This window comes from Salvelinus namaycush, chromosome 10 (assembly GCF_016432855.1).
Source record: "Salvelinus namaycush isolate Seneca chromosome 10, SaNama_1.0, whole genome shotgun sequence".
Classification (NCBI taxonomy): domain Eukaryota; kingdom Metazoa; phylum Chordata; class Actinopteri; order Salmoniformes; family Salmonidae; genus Salvelinus; species Salvelinus namaycush.
The window spans coordinates 12752253-12776123 of NC_052316.1; the positions used below are offsets into that span (position 1 = coordinate 12752253).

At 40.1% G+C, this 23871-nt stretch overlaps 1 protein-coding gene across 2 annotated transcripts; it reads left to right on the forward strand.

The window, feature by feature from the left end:
* Positions 1-6602: 6602 nt before the first annotated feature.
* LOC120054695 (DAZ-associated protein 1-like) lies at positions 6603-23259 on the forward strand. 2 transcript variants are annotated; one of them, XM_039002235.1, is made up of 13 exons: positions 6603-6735; positions 7955-7995; positions 8679-8845; positions 9403-9468; positions 10485-10592; positions 10870-10918; positions 14546-14628; positions 16972-17119; positions 17382-17411; positions 17849-18001; positions 18558-18725; positions 21177-21269; positions 22439-23259. In XM_039002235.1, exons 1-13 carry the CDS (start codon positions 6704-6706, stop codon positions 22609-22611), a joined length of 1311 nt encoding a protein of 436 aa, XP_038858163.1. In that variant the 5' UTR covers positions 6603-6703; the 3' UTR covers positions 22612-23259. The 2 variants fall into 2 exon arrangements, with proteins under 2 accessions (XP_038858163.1, XP_038858164.1); XM_039002236.1 differs by lacking the exon at positions 21177-21269 and having other exon boundaries at positions 6605-6735.
* The last annotated feature ends 612 nt before the right edge of the window (positions 23260-23871 follow it).

The window sequence follows — 23871 nt, forward strand, 5'->3', positions numbered from 1 at the left end:
CTTGAGCCATTGCGTGATATGTTTAACCACTCATTTTCAAATGACCAGCTCCCTCAAACGCTGAGGGAAGCCAACATATCACTTATTCTTAAAAAGGGAAAATGTCCAGAGTCTTGTTCCTCGTACAGACCAATTTCCCTTCTGAATGTGGATAGAAAATTACTTTCTAAAATTCTAGCCACAAGATTAGAGGACTCAGTGCCACTAATTGTGAAAGGAGACCAAACTGGCTTTATTAAGGGCCGTAAGTCGTGCAACAATGTCAGGCGGCTTCTTAATGTAATTCAAGCCTACCGACAAAGTGCTAGGGATGGTCTTGTGCTCTCCCTAGATGCTGAGAAAGCATTTGATCGTGTGGAGTGGTCTTACCTACTATTTGCTCTAAATAAATTTGGTCTAGGGGACAACTTTATAAAATGGGTGAAAGTTTTATATGATGATCCTCAGGCTGCTGTCCTTACTAATGGGCTAAGGTCAAATAGCTTCTCTATATACAGAGGTACCAGACAGGGCTGCCCTTTGTCCCCCCTCCTATTTGCACTCGCTATGGAACCACTGGCCGAGGCCATCAGGGTAACGCCTGCTATACAGGGGCTGCTCATTGGTGATGTTCACCATAAAATAAGCTTGTATGCTGATGATGTCCTGATATTCATCTCTAATCCCGAGACCTCAACTACATCTCTTATTAATATTATTCAATTATTCAGCGAATTCTCAGGCTACAAGATTAACTTAACTAAATCAGAGGCTATGCCACTTGGTAGCCTTCACTCTGTACCTAATACTTCTCCCCCCTTCCCTTTTAAATGGTCTCCCTCAGGCTTTACGTATCTGGGTATATTTGTAACTCCTAAATTCCAGCAAATGTACAAAGCCAATTTTGTTCCCTTGTTTGATACAATAAGACAGGATCTGGAGCGCTGGAACTCTCTCCCGATTTCTTGGTTGGGTAGAATATCCCTCTTGAAAATGAACATTTTACCTAGACTACTTTACCCAATCCAAATGATCCCAGTATTACTCTCCAATAAGATAATAAAGGATGTAAATGGATGGCTAAGTTCCTTCATATGGAGTAAACGCAAGCCAAGGCTTAAGATGGCAATATTGCAGCTGCCAAGTTCTATGGGGGGCTTGGATCTGCCCAATATCAGGTTCTATCAGTGGTGTGCCCACCTATGTTATATTTCTGATTGGATCACAAACGATGACTCCTCTATTTGGTTAGACATTGAGACTTCTCTTTCAAAATACCCCTTACAGGATCTTTTATTTTTCAGAAGTTTCAAGTCTGTAGAAGATCACTACAATAATCCTATTACACTTAACACACTCAAGGTTTGGAGGTCAGTTCAGCGCTTCCTGGGAAGGTCCAAACTAACCTCTGCTCTTACCCCAATTCTTAACAACCCAGATTTTGGTCCAGGATTGCTGGATGCTGGCTTTAACTTTTGGCTTAATAAGGGCATACGCAGACTAAATGACTTATTTGCTGATAAGATTCTATTGTCATTTGAGCAGATGGTGGAGAAATATCGACTCCCAAAGCAGGACTTTTTCCGCTTCCTACAAGTAAGACATTATATTGTGAAGAGCACCACCTTAATTGGTAACCCTGATATGTCTGTCATTGAGAGAATGCTTTTTTTCCCACAAAGGAAAATGTCTGTAAGTCTGTTTTATGATGCTTTAAGGTCCTTTCCTGCTGTCGACACACAGAGGGTGAAACAAGTGTGGGAGAAAGAATTGTCTGTGACTATTGACGAAGAGATGTGGGAGGACATTTGGAGATATGCAAAAACAATATCTATATGTAATCGTACTAAAGCAATCCAATTAAGAATAATACACAGATTGCATATATCCCCAAATCGCAGACATGCCTTTAGCCCCTCTTCCTCTTCTCCTCAGTGTCTTAAATGCAAAACTGATACAGGCACCCTAACACATTGTTTATGGTCATGTACCAAAATACAGCGATACTGGTCTGGTGTTCTGCAAGAAATTGAAAAGATCCTAGGGGTTGATCTAGAATTGGACCCAGTTTCGTTACTGTTAGGTCTCCCTAGTAGGCATGTTACTTCTGTGAGTAAGAGGAGGCTTTACAACATCCTTACCTTTGCTGCAAGGAAAAACATCCTTTTACGGTGGATTAGTGATAAGGTTCCTTCTATTAAAGATTGGCATAAGATACTTTTTGAATGGGTGCCTCTGGAATATCTGACATGTACATTGCATTCTAAAACAGATCAGTTCTACAAAGTGTGGGAACCCTATCTAAATTACCTAGAACCTGAGGTATCAGCTATTCTGCTGCAAGGATTCTCTCAGAATGGTGGTGATCTATGTATTCAGAATTACACTATGTTCCATGTGTGGAACCTAACTTCTTAGTTTAAACCGAGCTTTTTTGTTTAATTTCTGTTTGTAAGTTTGTTTAAAATGTGTGTATTGAGAGACGCAATGATGGGGATAGGGTGGGAGAAGCGGGGGGAGGAGGATGGTGTGCATATGTGTGTGTATGTATATGTATATGTGTATATATATATGTATGCGCAGGTATGTGTAGGCGGGTGCTGTTTTTCTTTGTTGTTTTTTTTGCCTGGTCTCTGTTGTTGTATCTCTTTAATATGGGTGAAAATTGTGAAATTCCAATAAAAATACTGTTTAAAAAAAAAAGAATATCTTAAATAATCCCACAGCTCCCCCCTCGCGCCACCTCCTCACCCCGACCCCCCAAATAGAAAATTATTTAAAAAAAATAGCCTTTTGTGAACTAACAATCACACTTCACTACTCCCCACCCTTAACAGCTCTGACTTTACTGATAGCTAATTTATTGAGGAAAAATGTATTTACTATGACTGTGATATGTGGTTGTCCCACCTAGCTATATTAAGATGAAAGCACTAACTGTCAGTAGCTCTGGATAAGAGCGTCTACTAAATGACTAAAATGTAAATGTAAAATGTTGCACCTTTTTCACTGCACTGACTGTGTGGATGGACGATTTTAGGTTGTCAGTGATGTGCATACCGAGAAACTTGAAGCTTTTCACCCTCTCCTCTGCGACCCCATCGATGTGGATGGGGGCGTGCTCCCTCTGCTGTCTCCTGAAGTCCATGATCAGCTCCTTTGTTTTGTTGAGGGAGAAGTTATTTTCCTGGCACCACTCCAGCAGGGCCCTCACCTCCTCCCTGTAGGCTGTCTCATCGTTGTTGGTAATCAGGCCTACCACTGTTGTGTCTTCTCCAAATTTGATGATTTCGTTGGAGACATGTGTGGCCACACGATTATGGGTGAACAGGGAGTACAGGAGTGGGCTGAGCACGCACCCTTGTGGGGCCACCATGTTGAGAATCAGTGTAGCAGAGGTTTTGTTGCCCACCTTCACCACCTGGGGATGGTCAGGAAATCCAGGACCCAGTTGCACAGGGTCGGGTTCAGACTCTGGGCCCCGAGCTTAGTGATGAGCTAGGAGGGCACTATGGTGTTGAAGGCTGAGCTGTAGTCGAAGAACAGCGGTCTTACATACAGTTGAAGTCGGAAGTTTACATACACTTAGGTTGGAGTCATTAAAACAAATTTTTCAACCACTCCACAAATTTTTTGTTAACAAACTATAGTTTTGGCAAGTTGGTTAAGACATCTACTTTGTGCATGACACAAGTCATTTTTCCAACAATTGTTTACAGACAGATTATTTCACTTATAATTCACTGAATTGCAATTCCAGTGGGTCAGAAGTTTACATACACTAAGTTGACTGTGCCTTTAAACAGCTTGGAAAATTCCCGAAAATTATGTCATAGCTTTAGATACTTCTGATAGGCTAATTGACATAATTTGAGTCAATTGGAGGTGTATTTCAAGGCCTACCTTCAAACTCAGTGCCTCTTTGCTTGACATCATGAGAAAATCAAAAGAAATCAGCCAAGACCTCAGAAAAACAATTGTAGACCTCCACAAGTCTGGTTCATCCTTGGGAGAAATTTCCAAACGCCTGAAGATACCACGTTCATCTGTACAAACAATAGTACGCAAGTATAAACACCATGGGACCACGCAGTCATCTTACTGCTCAGGAAGGAGACGCGTTCTGTTTCCTAGAGATGAACGTACTTTGGTGCGAAAAGTGCAAATCAATCCCAGAACAACAGCAAAGGACCTTGTGAAGATGCTGGAGGAAACAGGTACAAAAGTATCTCTATCCACAGTAAAACCAGTCCTACATCGACATAACCTGAAAGGCCTCTCAGCAAGGAAGAAGCCACTGCTCCAAAACCGCCATAAAAAAGCCAGACTACGGTTTGCAACTGTACATGGGGACAAAGATAGTACTTTTTGAAGAAATGTCATCTGGTCTGATGAAACCAAAATAGAACTGTTTGGCCATAATGACCATTGTTATGTTTGGAGGAAAAAGGGGGAGGCTTGCAAGCTGAAGAACACCATCCCAACCGTGAAGCATGGGGGTGGCAACATCATGTTGTGTGGGTGCTTTGCTTCAGGAGGAACTGGTGCACATCACAAAATAGATGGCATCATGAGGAAGGACAATTATGTGGATATATTGAAGCAACATCAGTCAGGAAGTTAAAGCTTGGTCGCAAATGGGTCTTCCAAATGGACAATGACCCCAAGCATACTTCCAAAGTTGTGGCAAAATGGCTTAAGGACAACAAAGTCAAGGTATTGGAAAGGCCATCACAAAGCCCTGACTTCAATCCCATAGACAATTTGTGGCCAGAACCGTGTGTGAGCAAGGCCTACAAACCTGACTCAGTTACACCAGCTCTGTCAGGAGGAATGGGCCAAAATTCACCCAACTTATTGTGGGATACTTGTGGAAGGCTACCCAAAATTTGACCCAAGTTAAACAATTTAAAGGCAATGCTACCAAATACTATTTGAGTGTATGTAAACTTCTGACCCACTGGGATTGTGATGAAAGAAGAAAAAAAAACTGAAATAAATCATTCTCTCTATTATTCTGACATTTCACATTCTTAAAATAAAGTGGTGCTCCTAACTGACCTAAGACAGGGAATTTTTACAATGATCAAACGTCAGGAATTGTAAAAAACGGAGTTTAAATGTATTTGGCTAAGGTGTATGTAAACTTCCGACTTCAACTGTAGGTATTCCTCTTGCCCAGATGGGATAGGGCAGTGTACAGTGTGATTTCGATTGCGTCATCCGTGGATATGTTGGGGCGGTATGCAAATTGTAGTGGATCTAGGGTGTCGGGTAAGGTGGAGGTGATATGATCCTTAACTATGATCCTCCACTAGCCTGTCTGTACATTAGTGCTGAGCGATTAACTGAAATGTCTGCTGTTTTTAATTGACGGACGTTCGTTAACTTATTTGAATTATATTTCGTTCGGTTTTTTTCTGTGAGGTCAATGCACAGTTTTTGTAGCTATAAATCAGATCAAGCGATGTAGTATGGAGTTGTAGTTTCCAACAGGCCAATATTAGCGCTGAAAACTTGGTTCGTGACTACAATGGCCATAATCCAATACGTGTCCGCCTACTTGTCCGGTCTGTGTGGTGCGCTGAACTGTAATGTGAACATTTGGAGCAGACATGGAGACTGAGGGTGCGTTTGTAAATTCACTCTGGCTATCTACTATGATTTCAGGGCACTCTCGTTTTAGTGTGCCAGAGCGCAGAATAATTGATGTAATTAAATTGTTGCCAGCAGCACAGTTACGGTCATTAACGCTCTAGATAACATGAAAACAGCCTAACCAACTCTGCTAGGGCTATTAAATTGGTCAGAGTGAGGTGTTCCCTCAATTGTGTCTGAAAGAAGCTAGCCAACTTTAGCCAGTTAGTTTGGGTGCTTGACTGCCGTTGTGAGGTCAGAACGCTAGGATCAACCCTACTCCTCAGCCAGACCGTTCAGTGTGCGCTCTGAACGCTCCAAGAGCAAAACGCTCTGAATTTCTAACAGACACTCTGACAACGCTCTGAATTTACATATTGGAGGCAATTTATGAATACACCCTGAGAGAAGAGAGAACGCGCGGTCGACAGGGATAGAAAGCAGATGTTTCACGAGGTATCTCTACCTGAAAATATATGATCTAAGTGATTGATAGTTGTAATTCAGTCATAAAAAGTTGCCTTATTTACTTTGAACAACTACTAAAATATTGATTTCGTCAGACAGCATAGGCAACAGCTCTATAGAGAGATGAGATGATGACTTGGAATTAAATAATAAAGTAATCTTTATAAAACGAATATTTTATTAAAGTAAAGTAATGTGAATAAATTGTGGTAAGTGATAAGTAGTAATGTTCAGTCACTACCGTTAATTGTTTTTTTTAAATGTATACATTTAATGTCCACATTTTTTTGGTAATAATCGAACCGAAACCGAACCAACCTCAAAAAGCACTAATCACTCAGCACTATATAGTACATCCACAAGCAATGCAGTGTGGCAGTATTATTTTGTTTTCTGATCTAATTTGTAAATGAAGAGACTACATCTTGAATTTCAACTACATATCCCACAACTGTATATTATTAAATTTTTTCACCCCCTGGCAGGTGACCCCGTGTGGCAAACGTCGTCATTGCGCAGATTCAGTTCCAACCAAAAGCGGAGTGACCTTCCTCGAGTGGAGCAGTACTGAAGCAATAAACTAGTGACAGCACACCCGTTCCCTGCACTAGCCTTAGAAATGAACAGCAATTTAGCCGGAGATGAAGTTGGGTAAGATGTGATCTCCACCTAATTAATGAGGATTAGTTATATAAGTATATACTCCTTTGCAGTTTAACTTCAATCAATGAATTACTGTGATAGATATCACCTGCATCACCACTTTTACTCAGCTAGCTAACGTTAGCTAGCTAGTTGGCGTTTTTATATTTATAACTACTGGTAACTAACGTTAACTAGCTAGTTTGCGAACGTTGACTTTAGCCTAGCTAGTTAAGAATAATTTGGAAACATGCATGACATTGGTTTAGGTAGCTAGATAGCTAATCAAAAGTAATGTTTACATGGTGTCATTGAATAATTAATTGAAATACTCAACTATTCATCTAATTAACGTTAGTTAACTAGATAAATATAAACCGAAACAAGTTGGCTCTCTAGCGTTGGCAGCTAACGTTAACTAGCTAGCAAAGTGGTGAAGTACCAATACGGCACGGTAACGTTATCATCAGGAGTCGACACTTGGCTATCTTCGTTTTGTAAAGTAGCCAATTTCAAGTTTGATTGAAGTCGACAGAATATAACGTTGGTTAACACTACATGCTTAAAAAAAATACCAGAAGCTAGTAAACTTTTTCAATTGTGGCTAGTTGCTGGTGATAGCTAATATTGCGCTGTTACTCTTGAACTTGATAGAGAACTGACTTAAGGGCATAAGATTGAGAGCATTGTAATATTGGTTTGATCCGTCAACATTATCCATATCAAATTATAGTTGAGACAATGGTATCTTACCTATTTTTTTTACTTGCGGCATATAGCTAACGTTGGTTTATAAGATTAACTAAAGTCAAATCTGTAACGTTAGCTAACGCTCTTTCAAGTTTCATGGATAATTAATGTGTTTTGGTTAACTAGCTAATTTAGCTAGTTTAAGTTAATATCTTCGCTTGCCTGGTTTATGTTAGCCTGTATACGTGGCAAAAGGTTTCAAAACAAGACCAGAGGTGTTGTCGGTGCTAAACAAGTCACCCTTATTTGAGTAGAAAGCAGGGTTTGTTGATATGCATCATCAGCAGCTTAAAGAAATATACCCTCAGTAAAATAACACCATCTATTGTGAGGTTACATTACAATAAAGTGGCACAGTCAGTTTTCACATGTTAACGCATCAGAACCATTTGATAATGTGATCTTGTGTCCCAGGAATGATGGACCATCTCAGGTTTTGCTTAAAGTCAAAGGAATGCTTTTTTTTCTCGTTTTATAGGAAACTGTTTGTGGGTGGCTTGGACTGGAGTACAACACAGGGTGAGTCAGCTGTCTACTTACCAACCAGTCAATATTAGGCGTATTGCAGTGCACATACTGTTGTCCTTGAAGGTGTGCATAAAAATGTTGTTCTGGAGTACTAAAGGGTGACATGTTAGTGTGTATTGTAATTAAAGTACACATGCAGGCTTTTCTCATAGTTGCTCAGATCTAGTCTTAAGCGAGTTTGTCTGTAGCTACGGTTCAGAGACCTTCTCTGTATCATGCTTGATTGGGCAGTGTGTGTCTTTGCACCACGCTCTTCAATCTGACAGTGTTTTCTGAAGTTATGAGCAATAGCCACAGTACTATGTCTTTTTGTGCATCCTTCCTTGGTATTTCCTTGGGGCTTTCAATGACAAGAAAAGCAATTATAAGAATTCGATGTGATTGTTATGAAAATTATTTGTTGAAACCTCCATGCCCTGCCTCCAAAGATGCATGCGTGTCATGCTTTTGAATGCACAATGTTTTGTTTGATGTAATGTTTTATCTGTTTGGACCCCAGGGAGAGAAGCTGCTGCCTTGGCAACAGCTAATGGGGATCTTAATGAAATACTAAATACTTTGCATTCAGTGAACTTTGAAACACATTACCCATAATGTCAGGACACTATGTATGTATCCCTAAAGGATCCTGTAACGGATCGTCCCACTCATGTCAATGTCCTCTTTTCTATCAGAAACTTTGAGAAACTATTTCTCACAGTATGGTGAAGTAGTTGATTGTGTCATCATGAAGGACAAAACCACAAATCAGTCGCGGGGCTTTGGTTTTGTCAAATTCAAAGACCCCAACTGTGTCCGGACTGTACTGGAGACCAAACCTCATAATCTTGATGGCAGAAATGTGAGTATGCACTTTGCAGCTTGAATAAGGAAAGTAAAATATGTGTCTTATCAATTATGCCTTTTTTAAGTATTAGAACAATTAAGCACTGCATGGGAATGTGGACTTTTTAACTGAAGTATTACACGTAGATGATACTCTGTGCAAGAGCAAGTAGTAGTGAATTCATAACTGCCATTGGTATCTTCAGTAAATGTAAGGCTGGCTCTGAAGGACATTCATGGACATGAAAGCAGGCTGTTTGCCAAACAAGTGTTGCCTGTTCAGATACCTATTAGTTGAACTAACATGTAACTGCAGTGGGCTGGACATGACATGCTTGGTTTGCTACAAGTTGCTCTATGCAGCAATATGAACAGGTCAATTTTGCCATATTGAAGGTCATTCTCTTGCAGTTAAACTTTGACTTATCATAATGTGAATTGTATAACACGTCATTTATTTAATTTGTATGTGGCCTTATTGAGTGGGCAAATTCACCAGATAAATTGGAGGGAACATTTGAAGGGGATTTTTCACTGAAGGGTGAGATGTACAATTTCATTCCTTGCCTTCAGATTGATCCCAAGCCATGTACTCCCAGAGGAATGCAACCTGAAAAAGTGCGAACGAAGGACGGCTGGGTAAGGAGCGTATTTTAATTAGTTGGGGCTACATGTGTCCTCTACAGAAATAGGGCACCAAGCCTTGGTAGAATGGATTAAATTGTATCCTTTTGGTCCTTTGATAAACTGGGGTCCTATCTCCCTCTAGAAATCTCATCTGTCACACTGAGGCTTATTGCTGTGAACATGACTTCTACTAATGAGCCCAAAATTTAATTGTTAGACTTAAGTGATTTAGTATATAAAAAAAATTACGCAGAGATCCTGAAATGGCTTGTCTCAGTAACTCTGAAGTGAAGGCACTAGTGTGCCCTGATCTTTTGGGACTAGTGTTCGCATTGATGTGACGTGAAGAATTATACCCCAGGGCAGAATGAGAGAACCTAATTTCTTCTCCTCTGTCTGACTAGATGAAGGTGAATTGTCTTCAGTGGGATTCAAATACAAGTTTATTGGCTGCGTACACAGTTAAGCAGGTGTTGTAGAGGGTACAGTAAAATGCTTGTTACTAGCACCTAAAATGCAGGAAAAAATGTCTTAACAAGTACACAAATAATAATGAAAAACTAAAACAAATCACAAATGTTAGAACTAATCCAGATAACAACCCAAATAACACTCAGTAATCCAAATGCCACCTAAAATATATACTGAGAATGACATGTAAAGCAGAAGATATTAGTGAGCCGTGTCAAGATTTGAGTATATAAACAGTTTAACAAAAATGGAACGTACAGTAGTAGATGTATTAGAATGAGCTATGTGAATAATACACGGTGTGAAAGAAACAGTCCAGTGTTTGTCTTCATATACATGGGACAGCAGCGTTGGCTGTGAGTGTGCGTGCGAGCGAGTCTATCTTTGTCTTTTACTTACTACATGAGTACTACTCTCTTACTACAGGGGATGGTGTGATGGCTGTTCAACAGTCTGATGGCCTGGACATAGAAGCTGTTTTTCAGTCTTTCGGTCCTGGATTTGATGCACCTGTACAGATTCTTGATCTGGCTTTGAGATCCCATTCTTTGTTTCAGAAGGGCAGCAAAGCTGACGGCAATAAATCAAAGAAGATATTTGTCGGCGGAATCCCCCATAACTGCGGTGAACCTGAACTCCGGGACTATTTCAATAGATTTGGAGTGGTGAGTCCTGTTAAAATGTCTATACTGTATTGTATAGCTTTTATATTAAAAAAATACCTAAAACAGTTTTAAATGTTTTGCACAGGATCCAATATAGGAACTGCTTATTGGAAGACTACAGGAAAAGTAGTATTTTCTGTTAGAATGCCATCAATATGAGGAGAGGATATTGATAGAATGTGTTAGTTTTCCAACTGAGAGATGCATGCAATGGCAATACTAGCATATTTTTCCCTGTATCTTAATGCAGCCCATGTTCTCCTTTGTTGAATCCAAGGTCACAGAGGTGGTAATGATCTATGACGCGGAGAAACAGAGGCCCCGAGGTAAAAGCTGAACCCGTTTTTTTCTTCCGTACCTCCCATCTCTAAATCTCATGACAAACTATTCTGACCCAAAGAGAATAAGCCGCATTCAATCCACTTTCCCCCATGCTCAATTATAGCTAGACCCACCTGTGTCTTCTGGTGGAACGTCTTGTTCGTCATTCATTCACAGGCGTTGTAATGGATGCCACCTTTTAAATACTGAAAGCTTTCCCCGTGCAGTCCTATTTACATGGTGAGAAAGTTCGCATGAATTTCAAACATCTTGACTTTGTGTGACCGGATCAGCTTTTGATGCATAGTATTACATGTAGTTTGAAATAAATTGGCTTTATCATGACGACTATACTTGAGTACAGTATCTTGATATTTTTTTGTGGTATTATTCAGGCTGCATGAAATGGATTGTCTTATTTAAACCTTTGACCATTTGACAAAAGTTAACATTTGTCTTTTTTGAGTGCTTTGAGTTAAATGCTGAAATGGCAGAACTTCACCAGCATAGTGCTAGATTATTCTTTTTTTTTATTAGGGCCCTATAAAATCTGCAATATGGAAAACATGGACTCAATCCAGACAATAAATTGGAATTGAACAATATAACTTTGTTTGCTAGCGAATCAACTAAATGTTTAGAAAATGTGTTAATTAGCCCAAGTTTATCACAAGACATGAACAGAATGCATCAGTGATTGGTATTTCCTGCAACTTTCTGAAGAGTCAATGAGAATTCCCCATGTGTGCAGTGCGCGCAGCTACCATTTTGTGTCGCGGTTAGCGATGATGCTAATGAAAAATCTTCTGATAAATGGAAAGGCTTTCCCAAAAACCTTCTCCAAATAAATGTTAACTACATGGTAGCCTATGCTTACCTGGCAGAATGATGTCATGATTATTTGCATCAATCCAGTGGATATTTGTTTTGCAAACTACCATCACATGTGCTACAAAAACATCACTAAACAGCCTCTAACTAGGTGCTCACTGGAATTTAAGGGTAAGACATTTCTCAAAATTTTCCCAGTACTCAAAAGTGGTCTCCTGATGTGGTTTAAGCATGGTTGTGGACTTATAACATCCAGTTTAGTTTTTTCTATTAGTGCGATTTTGAGAGGGAAACCCTGAAGAAACTGGTGAAAGGAATTCCTATGGCCCTAAATTATGCAGATACAGTTCACTTTTTTTTCTCCATTTTTCCAGAGTCGGTTGACATTTGAAATTGTTTTTAAGAACAAAGTAAGGAGTTTCATCTTAAATTAATTGATAGTTAGGCTGCGTTTACACTGGCAGCCCAGTTCTGATATTCTTTCCACTAATTAGTCTTTTGACCAATCACATCAGATCTTTTCACATCAGCTCATTTTCAGAGCTGATCTGATTGGTCAAAAGACCAATTAGTAAAATATTTAATAAGAATTGGGCTGTAAACGCACCCCTAGAATGACAAGACCAGCATGGGTAGATATAGATTAGTCTGGTCAGTTAGCTCAGAACTGTTTAGCTTAGATGTAGGTTACATTAGGTTGGGTAGTTTGCTCAGAGCTGTTTCTTCTGCGTTTGTCCCACATAGCAATGATGCAGCAGTCAATGACTCCTGTCATTTATTACCTCTCTTCTACTTCAGTACTCATTGATCTCTTTGGGGAGACAAGCAGAATAGTTTGTTATCTGAATTTACACGATGTTGCACAGCAATGACATTAACATAATCAAGCATAATATCCAGACTTTTCTTTTACTAAAATACTTTTAAACATTCAGTATTAAGCTAAGTTTTCTTTTGTTTAATTTAGACTTCTGATTTAAAAAATATATATTAAGTGTTTTCCCGTATGTAGAAAGTTAAGTATTTTTGTAAGTATAAGCCCTTCCTATTTTAATTTTCCTGTCCTTTTCCTTGTGAATGGTTTGAATGTGATTAACGGTGTCTCTTAAGATTTGTCTTTTCTCCTTTAGGTTATTGTGTACTGAGTGGTATCACAGAGGTACAGGCCAGATGTTTGAACCAAAAATGGAATGTTCAGGCTGTCAATTTGGGGTGTATACAAAGTTTAGATTCATCATGGTTATGAACTTGAGTTTTTTTTTGCGCTGAGCACGACTGGGTTTTTGACACCTTTTTTGGGGTAGATTGTCTAGGTATGTTTGTTTGCAAATGCTTGAACTAAGTTTTGAATCTAGATTAAGGACAGGTCATCGATGGATGATATTTATAGTTGTAGATCAGGCGGCTTGGGACAGCTTGAAATAATATTAGCGGTTTCAACATCTCGGTTGTCTCAAAGGACGTTTAATTGGAATCAGGTTAGGTCCCAGAGTGGAGATTTTCTCACAACCCAATTCTGCCACTGGTATGAGTTTATCAAAATGAAACTGGTTCACTGTAGTGGGCTATTGCTGCTGCATAACTGAAGTACTGTGGAAAGTTTTTATCACCACAAAAAAATCACAAGACTTTATCAGAACCAGGACATTTGCCAATGTTGGGGTTCTAAATGTACAATTAAATGAAGGATTCAATTACAGTGCTGTATATTCATAGGTTCAGCTAGAGTAACTTTTAGTATCATGCAGGGACTGTAGTCATTGGGATGAATGGTGTTTTTGCTTGATATTGTTGGTGCTAGAAACAAGCATTTCGCTGCACCTGCGATAACATCTGCAAAACTGTGTACGCCACCAATAAAAGTTTAGATTTTATTTGTTAGAATAACACAGGCTCTATGCAGTTCAATGGAAAGCTATGAGAGGCTTCACAGTCAATCACCTTATCAAAGCATTCATTTCAGGGTTTTTATTTTGTACAGTAAGAGTTGAATACTTACACCATTGGGTTTTTCACCATGTTTGACGGGAACTTTGTTTATCCCCCATGCAAACTCTTGACAGCATCATTAGTTATTACTTACACATTTCGGAAGACAAAATGGCCTATATCTTTGTGTTGCTGTTGTAAGCAATATTGTAATTTTCCATTTAGGCTTATCCTGGCTGACTCTAAACATAAATCCACATTTGGGAAAACTTGAAAAAGCTTTAGACATTGTACAGTTTCTGTTTCTCCATTTTTTTTTTTTTTTGTTATGCATTAACGATGGATGCTGCCAGTTTGTGCTGCACAGCAATATACCAAGGGGCAGATCAAGTTGGGGTTTGGATGAAATGAAGTAACATCAATACCGCTGGGCCAATTGGCACCCAATACATACATGAATGCTCTGAAACCACTAAAGTGTGTCATGAAATCTATATAGTTTTTATATTCCTCAGTAGTTCAACTGACTGCACTGGATATAACTGTATTACAATTTTATATATTACATTACATTTTCAAACCCCTATATAATACAGAACAAGGAGACTTTGCTATGCTAGAAGTTAAAAAACCCCAACTGAAACCTTAGTTGATCATGGAAAGGATTGGTGCAAAGTTTATCTTGGATGATACAAGTGCCTCAGCCCTCAAACTTCAGCTTGTGTATCGCTGCAAGTCAGTGACATCATCTGAACCCCAGGAGCCTCCAGCTCAGTCTTGATGGATCCTTGTCTTGCTGAGCCCAATACTGTTCTTCATCTTGTGTTGTCACAACACCCTGCTACCTTGATTCACTCTTGGTCGTTGGCTAGGTTTTGGATTTATTACTTTCGAGGCCGAACAATCAGTGGACCAGGCTGTCAACATGCATTTTCACGACATCATGGGCAAAAAAGTGTGTAGTTGTAGTTTTATTTTACCCTCAAGATCAAACTGAGGCTTGGGCGACGGGATGCATCGTTTGCTGCTGTTAACTTTGAGTTACAGCTCTTATTTTCAGGGGCCACCAATGAGGTTGAAGGCCTATAGCTCTTATAAACTTCATTTTAATGACATGGCTGAAGATTTTCCTAAAAGATCAGGTCACAATTGTTTTCTGGATCACGTAACATTTCAATGGCCTGGTTGACCTTGTACTTGTTGTAAAGAATACTCGGTCACCCCTCCTGAAATATTAGTGACAACTTCTGTAGTCGCCCAAGGCTTTGTTTATTTTGACCTCTCCTTTAGGTTGTAAAAGGTATTCGATATCTCACTTCAAACAATACTTGCCCTGGCTTTGGAGATTCAAGGGAGTGGCCAGTTTTGGAGCATATAATGGGAGATAAGAGTTTAGCCTAAAATTCTTTATTTTACCACAGAGAAATCACCTAAAGGATTGGTCTTGTTCAGTTCTTTTTTTATTTTTTGATTATTTTGTTGGCAGGTCACTTACTTTTTGTGTTATTTGATATATTTCCTAAAGATCCTAAATTAAGTGACCTCAGTTTAAGAATCTCCATACTGTGTCGATCACATCTGAGAACCAAAATGGGTGGGTCTTTTTCTAGGGCTATCTATTCACACCGTCTTTGAATTACAGTTGATTTTGCTTGCCCCTATCATTCACTACTTCCTTCCAGCGGCAAGTTCTTAGCTAAGTGGGTGCCTGAAGCCACAGTTCTGTGATACCAGTAGTTTTTATATTCTGTCATGAATGATTTGTCGTTTTATCATAAACAATTAGCATAACTACTTCTGAGACATCCTCTCCTATAGCATTCATTATCTTGACAAAATTAGTTTGGAAAATTTGCATTCAATAGTGTGATTACCCCCCCCCCCCCCCCCCCCCCCCCCCATATGAGGACACAACATTTGTCTTTGATTGAAAGAGAACATTTAAATGGACAGTGACTTATGTACCCATTTTTCATAGTTGAGCTCAACCCATGTCTGTTCATAATTGATGTATGGGACCCTACCTACATTATGCTATCCTCTTACCGACTCCTTGACTGTCCTGATTTCCAGAAGGAATCGGGGCTTGGCTTGATCTTGAGTTGACATTACCTTTGGCTTAGACTTGAGGGAGGTAGGGGATATAAGTTACAAAATTAGAAAGTGGAGCACATCAAACTGTGGGACAAAATCCCAGTTCTGCTGTTGGGTAGTGTATTGAAGTCATGGTATCCATCACTCCCAGCCACGATGCCCGCGGGAGAAGACCCAGGTAGCTGTGCTATAGACGGAGGGCCACTCGTGGAAACGTGCTTGTAATTAGGTCGACAGAGAAGAAAGAGGCGAGGCAAAGAAAGTGGCACCGCCTTAAAGCAGGGGGAAAATTGAGATTCATTTCGCAAGGTGACCCCAATAACTCAACCTCTATAGAGCCTAGTCTATTTCTGTCTAGTCCCCCCCTCTTCCCCGCCATGTAGTTTTTAAACCCATTTGTCGCTCTGGTAAACTGCTGGTATCTCTGGCTGGCTACAACAAGTGACACTACTATTTTATAGGGCAGATAAGGGCTGGTAGCCTCACAAACCATCTGGTGTGATACAAAATGATTGGCTTTTCAACCCATTGAACATTAGTCCAGTCCAATACTAAGTGCTTCTATTCTGTGTGAGATGAGCAAATCAGATGGGTATTAGTCAATTGAGCACCATTGCAATTTTCTCTATCTGACACGGTATGAAGATTCATTTTTAAATTGACTTATGACTGTCCATTTCTATTGTCTGCATGTTTTACCTCTTCTGATATATATGATACATTTCTTTGTACATCCATCTCCCTCTGAAGTTCTACTACAAGTTAAATATAATTGAGATTCTTTAAACGTTAGCTGGGAAAAGGTAAGTCTTTACCTTCCGATAGATGTTTTTATCAAAGTTAAAGGGCACAAAAAAAGGAAATATGAATATGTTTCTCAGGCCGATTTGTCAAATTTATGAAATTTTTGCACAATTTTAAATCAATTGCTATTTTATGCTTTATTCAAAATGATTTAACCAACAATTAAGCAATATCTTATTGTGACTGAAGTACCTGAGAAACATATTGTTACTCAACTCCCCTTAAAGTATTGATCTGCATTAGGCACAAGTGTAATGGCCCAGATAAGATGTAAAACTGAAACCCTCTCAAGCTGATATGTTGAAGAGAAATATTAGTAATGGGTGAGATCGGGTAAGGAAGGTATTTTGGTGATAAACTACTGGTCTTGCAAATTGTGCCCTCCTTGTCCTTTGTCCAGGTGGAAGTGAAAAAGGCTGAACCTCGGGACAGCAATGCTCCTGGCCAGCTTGAACCTAACCATTGGGGACCCAGAGGCATCCTGAGTACCGCCAATGGTTGGTCGGCACAGCCTGCCCAGGGCTGGCAGCAGAGTTATGGGCCTCCGGGTGAGTGGGAGACCAGCCAGAGCAGAGAACGCGGCTCGTTCTGTCAGACCAGGAACATGACATTCTATTATACCTAGGAGAAATATAGTATTGGAAACTGTTAAAATGCCTGATTGCTTTTTAAAATAATATTAACATTGTATTTCTAGGTCCACATTGAAACTTTACTTTGAGGAATGATCAATGTACTGTAGTTAAGAAATTACATATTGAAGAATTGTTTTTGTGCCAGCAAAGTACTAAACTATTTTCTCTTTTGAAGGAGTTTGGGTGTCTACAGGCCAGCACATGGGTACGTTTTGCCCTCGAATCACTTGACTGTTTTGGATATCTCGCACTAACTAGCTTTTTTAAATAGTTAGCTATTGTCTTGTGATGGTTAACTTATCAAGAAAGTATTGTGTCATAGACAATTGCCTTGCACTTTATATTTTCCATATTGACCAATTGGGTAATGTCAGTTAAGCACCAGTGTTATCACGGTGACAGCTGGGATACCTGAGGGCACTCTAAGTCCATTATCTGTCTCTAGAGGGAAATTATCATTATTCTTAACACTCTTCACCCTTGCTTAAGTCTTGTATCATACCACCCCAGCGGTGAAAATGTTATCTAATGTGCAGTCTCTACTGACAGTGGGTTTCAACCAGGATATATCCAAGACTGAAAATGTACCAATAGACACCTGTCATCACGTATTCAGTAACTGTTGTGTTCTCTCTGACTCAGGTGGGTACGGGCCCCCTTTATCTGTGGGCCGTGGCGCTCCCGTCCAGCCCCCCTCACCGTTCAACGCATTCCTCGTCACAACGACCCCGCCGGGGGGGTTTGGTGCACCTCAGGCCTACGCTCAACAGGGATACAGCACACCACCTCAGTTCGGTCAGTATCTGCAATGTATTGTTGTCATAAGAAAAGCATGTTTCTATTTATGTAAATGGTTTTGTTTTCATATTGCAATAAACAATATTGTTATGTCCCCAAAAATGTGTGTTTTGTAAAAAATAAAAATCATTGCTTTATGATGAGTGTTTGCACATATGTACAAATTCCTCCACAAAAAACTCAAATGTTAGTGCGCGTTTCAAATGTGGGCATCGTTAAGTCAGGTAAAACGGAGGAATGTAATTTCAACACCAGCTTTGTCTTGAAGAAATGAATAGCTGGTCTGCAGCACTAACAATAATGTAACACCAACAGTAACACGTTTTAGAGTTCTCAATTTTTATCTTCACGAACGTAAATATCGTCTTCACAATATAATTTTTTAATACCACCAGTATATGATTACATTCTAATATCATCCAACCCTACTGCCTAGACTGACAAAGGTTGTATGATTCTTTTGATTATAATAAAATGGATATATATCATACGGGTGATCTTTCATAGTTCAGAATGTACAACATAACTACTCTTCCATCTGGCACTGGTTTAGGGTACAGTTTTGGCACGCCTCAAGGTGAGCAGTATGCCCCACAAGGAGTGCCGCCCCCGCCCACGACTCCGGTAACAGGGCCGCTAGGGTTTGTTCCAGCTACAACACCTACTCAGGACATCAGCAAAGCACCCACGGGACAGCCAGACTTCCCTTACAGCCAGTATGGTAAGTAGAGCCTCCATGCAGTCCCTAGCCCCACCCTCAGCATTGCTGTTATTATGGCTTATACTGGATAGATCCATTTTGTTGGATGCTTTATTGGGTCAAACAACCCCTCCTCCCTAGCCTAAGCTCATTACTACAACCCTAAAACAAGCAGGAGCTCGCCCCTTTGGTACCATGTAGCTTTAACGACATCACATGCATGTGCAAGCTTGCATACATACCCCCCCCCCCCCCCCCCCCCCCCACGGCTTGGCCACGAAGATACTATAGAAGTCCCACCATACCCAGGACTCTTCAGGGTCACCTTTTTTGGAATATTCCAGTTAGGGCTGTGTAATGATGTGGATGGGTAACCAATGATAGGTATGAACTAGATCATCCTGCCTAGAAATCTTGTTTGAGAGGAGTTGGAATATCCACCAAACTGCAGATAGACAAAGGAATATATTGTATTTTACTGGCAAAGGTTACAGGCAGTTTGACCAACTGTTCCCTTTTTGGTATTGACTTGGCTGGCTTTTCTCTCCTGGCATGAGCTCCATGGTGTCAATGGATCCTGTAGATTATTTCTCTCCTGAGAGTAATAGGTTTCAGACCAATCTTTCCCCACAAACAAATATGAAAGCTTATATGAGAAGACTGAAGGCACTGTATCAGGATTTTTTTCAATTCCTTCAATTATACTTATTGTACCATGTTGGGTACAAATCCAGCATTGTCATCAATTGAGGGGCTCTTGCATAAGGTCTCTTCCTCCTTAGTAAACAAAATGCCTTGGTAAATCCTTGCTTTTTGAAAGGTTAATGTATGTTGCTTAGATAGTTAATTCTGTCTGGCATTTGTCAGTGAACAAAAATCTGTGGGGAGAGACAGACCTAGATATCTTGTTTTGTTAATGGCTCTTATAAGTGTATAGCTCTTCAAAATAGTACAGTGCATTTGGAAAGTATTCAAACCCATTGACTTTGTCCACATTTTGTTGTGTTACAGCCTTATTCTAAAATGGATTAAATGTTTTTCCTATTCAATCTACACACATGTTTCAAAACAGGTTTTGGAAATTTGAGCAAATGTATTAAAAATAAAGAACAAATACCTTATTTACATAAGTATTCAGACCCTTTGCTGTGAGACTTGAACTTGAGACAGGATTGTGTGTCAACACAGATCTGGGGAATTGTACCAAAACATTTCTGCAGCATTGAAGGTCGCCAAGACCACAGTGGCCTCCATCATTCTTGAATGGAAGAAGTTTGGAACCACCACGTCTCTTCCTAGAGCTGGTCACCTGGCCAAACTGAACAATCGGGAGAGAAGGGCCTTGGTCAGGGAGGTGACCAAGATCCCGATGGTGACTCAAAGAGCTCCAGAGTTCCTCTGGAGATGGGAGAACCTTCCAGAAGGACAAACATCTCTGCAGCACTCCACCAATCAGGCCTTTATGGTAGTGGCCAGACAGAAGCCGCCACTCAGCTGCAGGGACTGGGAGGCTCTGGATAGAGGGAAAGATGTACAGAGATCCTTGATGAAAACCTGCTCCAGAGCACTCAAGACCTCAGACTGGGGTGAAGGTTCACCTTCCAACAGGACAACGACCCTAGGCACACAGCCAAGACAACACCGGAGTGGCTTCGGGCCAAGTCTCATTGTCCTTGAGTGGCCCAGCCAGAGCCCGGACTTGAACCAGATCTAACATCTCTGGAGAGACCTGAAAATAGCTGTGCAGCGATGCTCCCCATCCAACCTGACAGAGCTTGAGAGGATCTGCTGAGAGAAATGGGAGAAACTCCCCAAATGCAGGTGTGCCAAGCTTGTAGCGTCATACCCAAGAACACTCAAGACTGTAATCGCTGCCAAAGGTGCTTCAACAAAGTACTGAGTAAAGGGTCTGAATACTTATGTAAATATGATATTTCAGTTTTTTTTTTTTTTATACATTTGCAAACATTTCTAAACCTGATTTTGCTTTGTCATTATGGGGTATGGGTGTGTAGATGAGGGGGGGGGGGGGGGGGGGGGGGGAACAATTAGAATAAAGCTGTAACATAACAATGTGGAAAAGTCAAGAGGTCTGAATACTTTCCGAATGCACTGCATCAGTTGAATACATCCCTGTGACTGTCAGTTGAGATTCCCATCTTGTTCAGTGTTTCGCGCTTTGCTTACCCATCCTGCGCTTTCCCGTTTGCATTAGCTGCCTACTTTAGAAAGGTAACCATAGGCGGCAAAGGGCATTAGCAAGTAGCCCCCCCACCCCCATTCACCCTATGTGTTTGTAATTCCAGATGGATGTGTGCAGTGATGGTAGGAGACTTAAGATCAGGCAGTCAGCGGGAGTGTAATAATTAAGTGTTAAGCCAAGCCCTAGTGGCAGGTCTAAGAAGGGGACAATGTTAAAGTAAAGTAGACTATCTTGGTTGCGTCAACCTAGTCTCCTCGTCTCCCTGATAGGCCTGAGTATCTACCCTCAGGAGCCCTCTTCCTACGGACCAACGCGTCCTTCTCACAGTAATGGTCAGGATGTGCAGGGAGGAAGTAGTGCAGGTAGGTGTGAGCATTGTCTTTTCCAACCACCAAAAGTACAGTTCAGTATAAAGTCGTATAGCTGCTACTTTTTTTTGCGTCCCTTTCCCCTGTATGTGCTTTTGTATGTTTGTGCATACAAAGTACATACTTCTAGAGTAAACTAAAATACAGCTACGGTATTCAATGATTTGAGATTGAGATCTTATTGCGTGAACATATCTCACGATATTAATAATAAATCAATTAACAGGGTTCCATGCCTGTTGAATGTTAATACGTCTCATTTCCTATCGTAGCTGTAGTTTATTATACCAACAACACCTGTGTCCTCAGATTTGTTTGTCCTCTCTCTCTGCCTTACTTTTCTGGTAAAAAAGAAGATTTAATTGGCAAAATGTGTTCATGGTATACTATAATTAACGTTTTTATTTTGCTCTCTGTTGTTGAAAGTGTTAGCAGTCAATTAACTTGTTTTTTTCCCATATGCCATCGTCTCCTTTTGACAGATCAAAGATGATAATCAGAGGAAAGTTTGTATGAAGAAACAAACACTTGTGGCTGGTGAATGAATGTCCGATATCTATTTGATTTCTCTGGTCATGTTAGGTCTGCTCTTCCACATGTTTCTTCCAGCCTTGTAGCGCTTTGAGCACCTTGTGGGAAAGTTTGCTTGTGTTCTTCTACCATTTTCTGTTTCATTTCTTTTCTTTTTTCATTACTCTGTAGTGTCTGACATGAGTTGTAACTTATCAGCCTGAACTGAATGTCTATGCAGTTCTCTGCTTCTCCTGCTACAGTGGATTGCAGGGAGATGGAGCCATCGTGTCTATTTAAAAAATAAAAACCTGTTAAGCATTTATACTGTTTTCCTTTTGTTGATTCCTCTCATAACAGTTCAGATTACATCTTTTGAATCCTCAAAATAATAGACCGATTGATTTACACTGGAAGCACTCATTCTTAACTGGCTAACCAAACTCAGAATTTTGGTTCATGGAGGCTCATGAAGGAAGGAAGACAATATTTAACATGAACATTAAAAAGCCCTGAAACCATGATCAATGCTGTGTTTATTTTGGGTAAAATAAGGGACTTTCACCTAGCTGGTTGGAATCTGTTTGTTTATGAGCACCATTTCTGATTGTGATAATGAACCCCTCTTCCCTATTCTCCACCCACCCTCACAGGTTATGGTCAGGACCTGAGTGGGTTTGGCCATACTTTCGCAGATCCCAGCCAGCAGACCGCTTCATACGGGGCACCAACAGCACAACCGGCGGCGGGCCCCCAGCCTACAGCAGCCGCTTTTGCTCGAGGACAGAATCACAACGTAACGGGCTTCCATCCATACCGGCGCTGAGCGTCTCCGACCGCCACAGCGCTCAGTTCTAAAGTCAGGGAAATGTGTTCTGGTCATAAGCAAAACTGGATTTCTGTATTTGTTTTTTGGAACACAAATTGACACAATTTGGGAAAAAGTGAACTCTCATAAAACCAGGGATTCCAATTACTTCTGTTACAATGTCACATGATGTAAAAGTTGATGTAAGACTTTTGCATAACCTTTCTTTCAAATGTTGAAATGAAAGGAACTTTGTTTCTCCCCACATGTTTTAAAGTAGGACTTTACTACTTTGCAATAGGTTTTGATTGTCTGGTCAAACACTAGCACAGAGAATATATATATATATATATATTAGAGAGACATATGTATATTTATGCCGGATACAGAAATGAAAACAGGGTCTAAAGTTCTCAGCTTTAAATTCTAGGGAAAATGTTTTTAATTTGGTGGATTGTGTTTATTTTCTGAGTTTATTTTAAAGTTTGGAAAATATGAATATATATTATACACAAACTGCAATTTTTTAAAAGAATTTTGTACGAAAAATGTACACTTTGCTTGTTTTTTTATTTAAAGATGTAGACTTCCCTCAGGTGGCTGTTTTTGAGTGCATTTTGCACTTATGCAAAAGGAAAGGAATTTATTTCAAATAAATGTTTTAAAGATATCCTGCCTCTTGTTGTTGTCAATATTAGGAAGGTGTTCCTAATGTTTGATATACTTGGTGTATATTCTGTTTAGGATCCCATTACAAAAATTGTGGGGCATTACATGAACCATCAAGGGGTAGGGGCTGTGTTGTTTCTGGGGGGGTGACAGTCTATGGGGAAAAAACACCCATGGTCATTTTCAAGGGTTAGGTAGAATGACCATAATCATGGACCAGGTTCCCTTAATATCAACAAAAACCTGAATGTCAAACCCAAATGCGTTGGGCCCTCTTTTTTTTTTTTTTAAGATATATTTGCATACACATAGGCCCCTCAAACTCAACTCTGGACCTCGTAGCCAGTTCCACGGCATTTTTTTCCTTCGTTCGCCTCTAATCGGGTACTGATTTAGAAATGGGACACCAGGTAGGTGCAATTAATCCGGTACAACCGAAAACCAGCTGGCTCTGGACCTAGTAGATTAAAAGTGTAATAACCCTGATTTATGGTTTTTATCTCCCCAATGTAATGCTTATATAGGCTTTAGCTCAGCAAGCTAACAAATGATGCATTGTGCAGATTACATGTTCAAACCCAGTTGGTCTCGCATGGTAAAACCACAGAA

Excerpts from the sequence above, each read along its gene's own strand:
- LOC120054695 (XM_039002235.1), top strand. The coding sequence starts at position 6,704 with ATGAACAGCAATTTAGCCGGAGATGAAGTTGG. Across the intron at positions 10,919-14,545 it reads GGAGAAACAGAGGCCCCGAG|GTTTTGGATTTATTACTTTC; the intron begins GTAAAAGCTGAA and ends GTCGTTGGCTAG. Across the intron at positions 18,002-18,557 it reads CAGCACACCACCTCAGTTCG|GGTACAGTTTTGGCACGCCT; the intron begins GTCAGTATCTGC and ends GCACTGGTTTAG.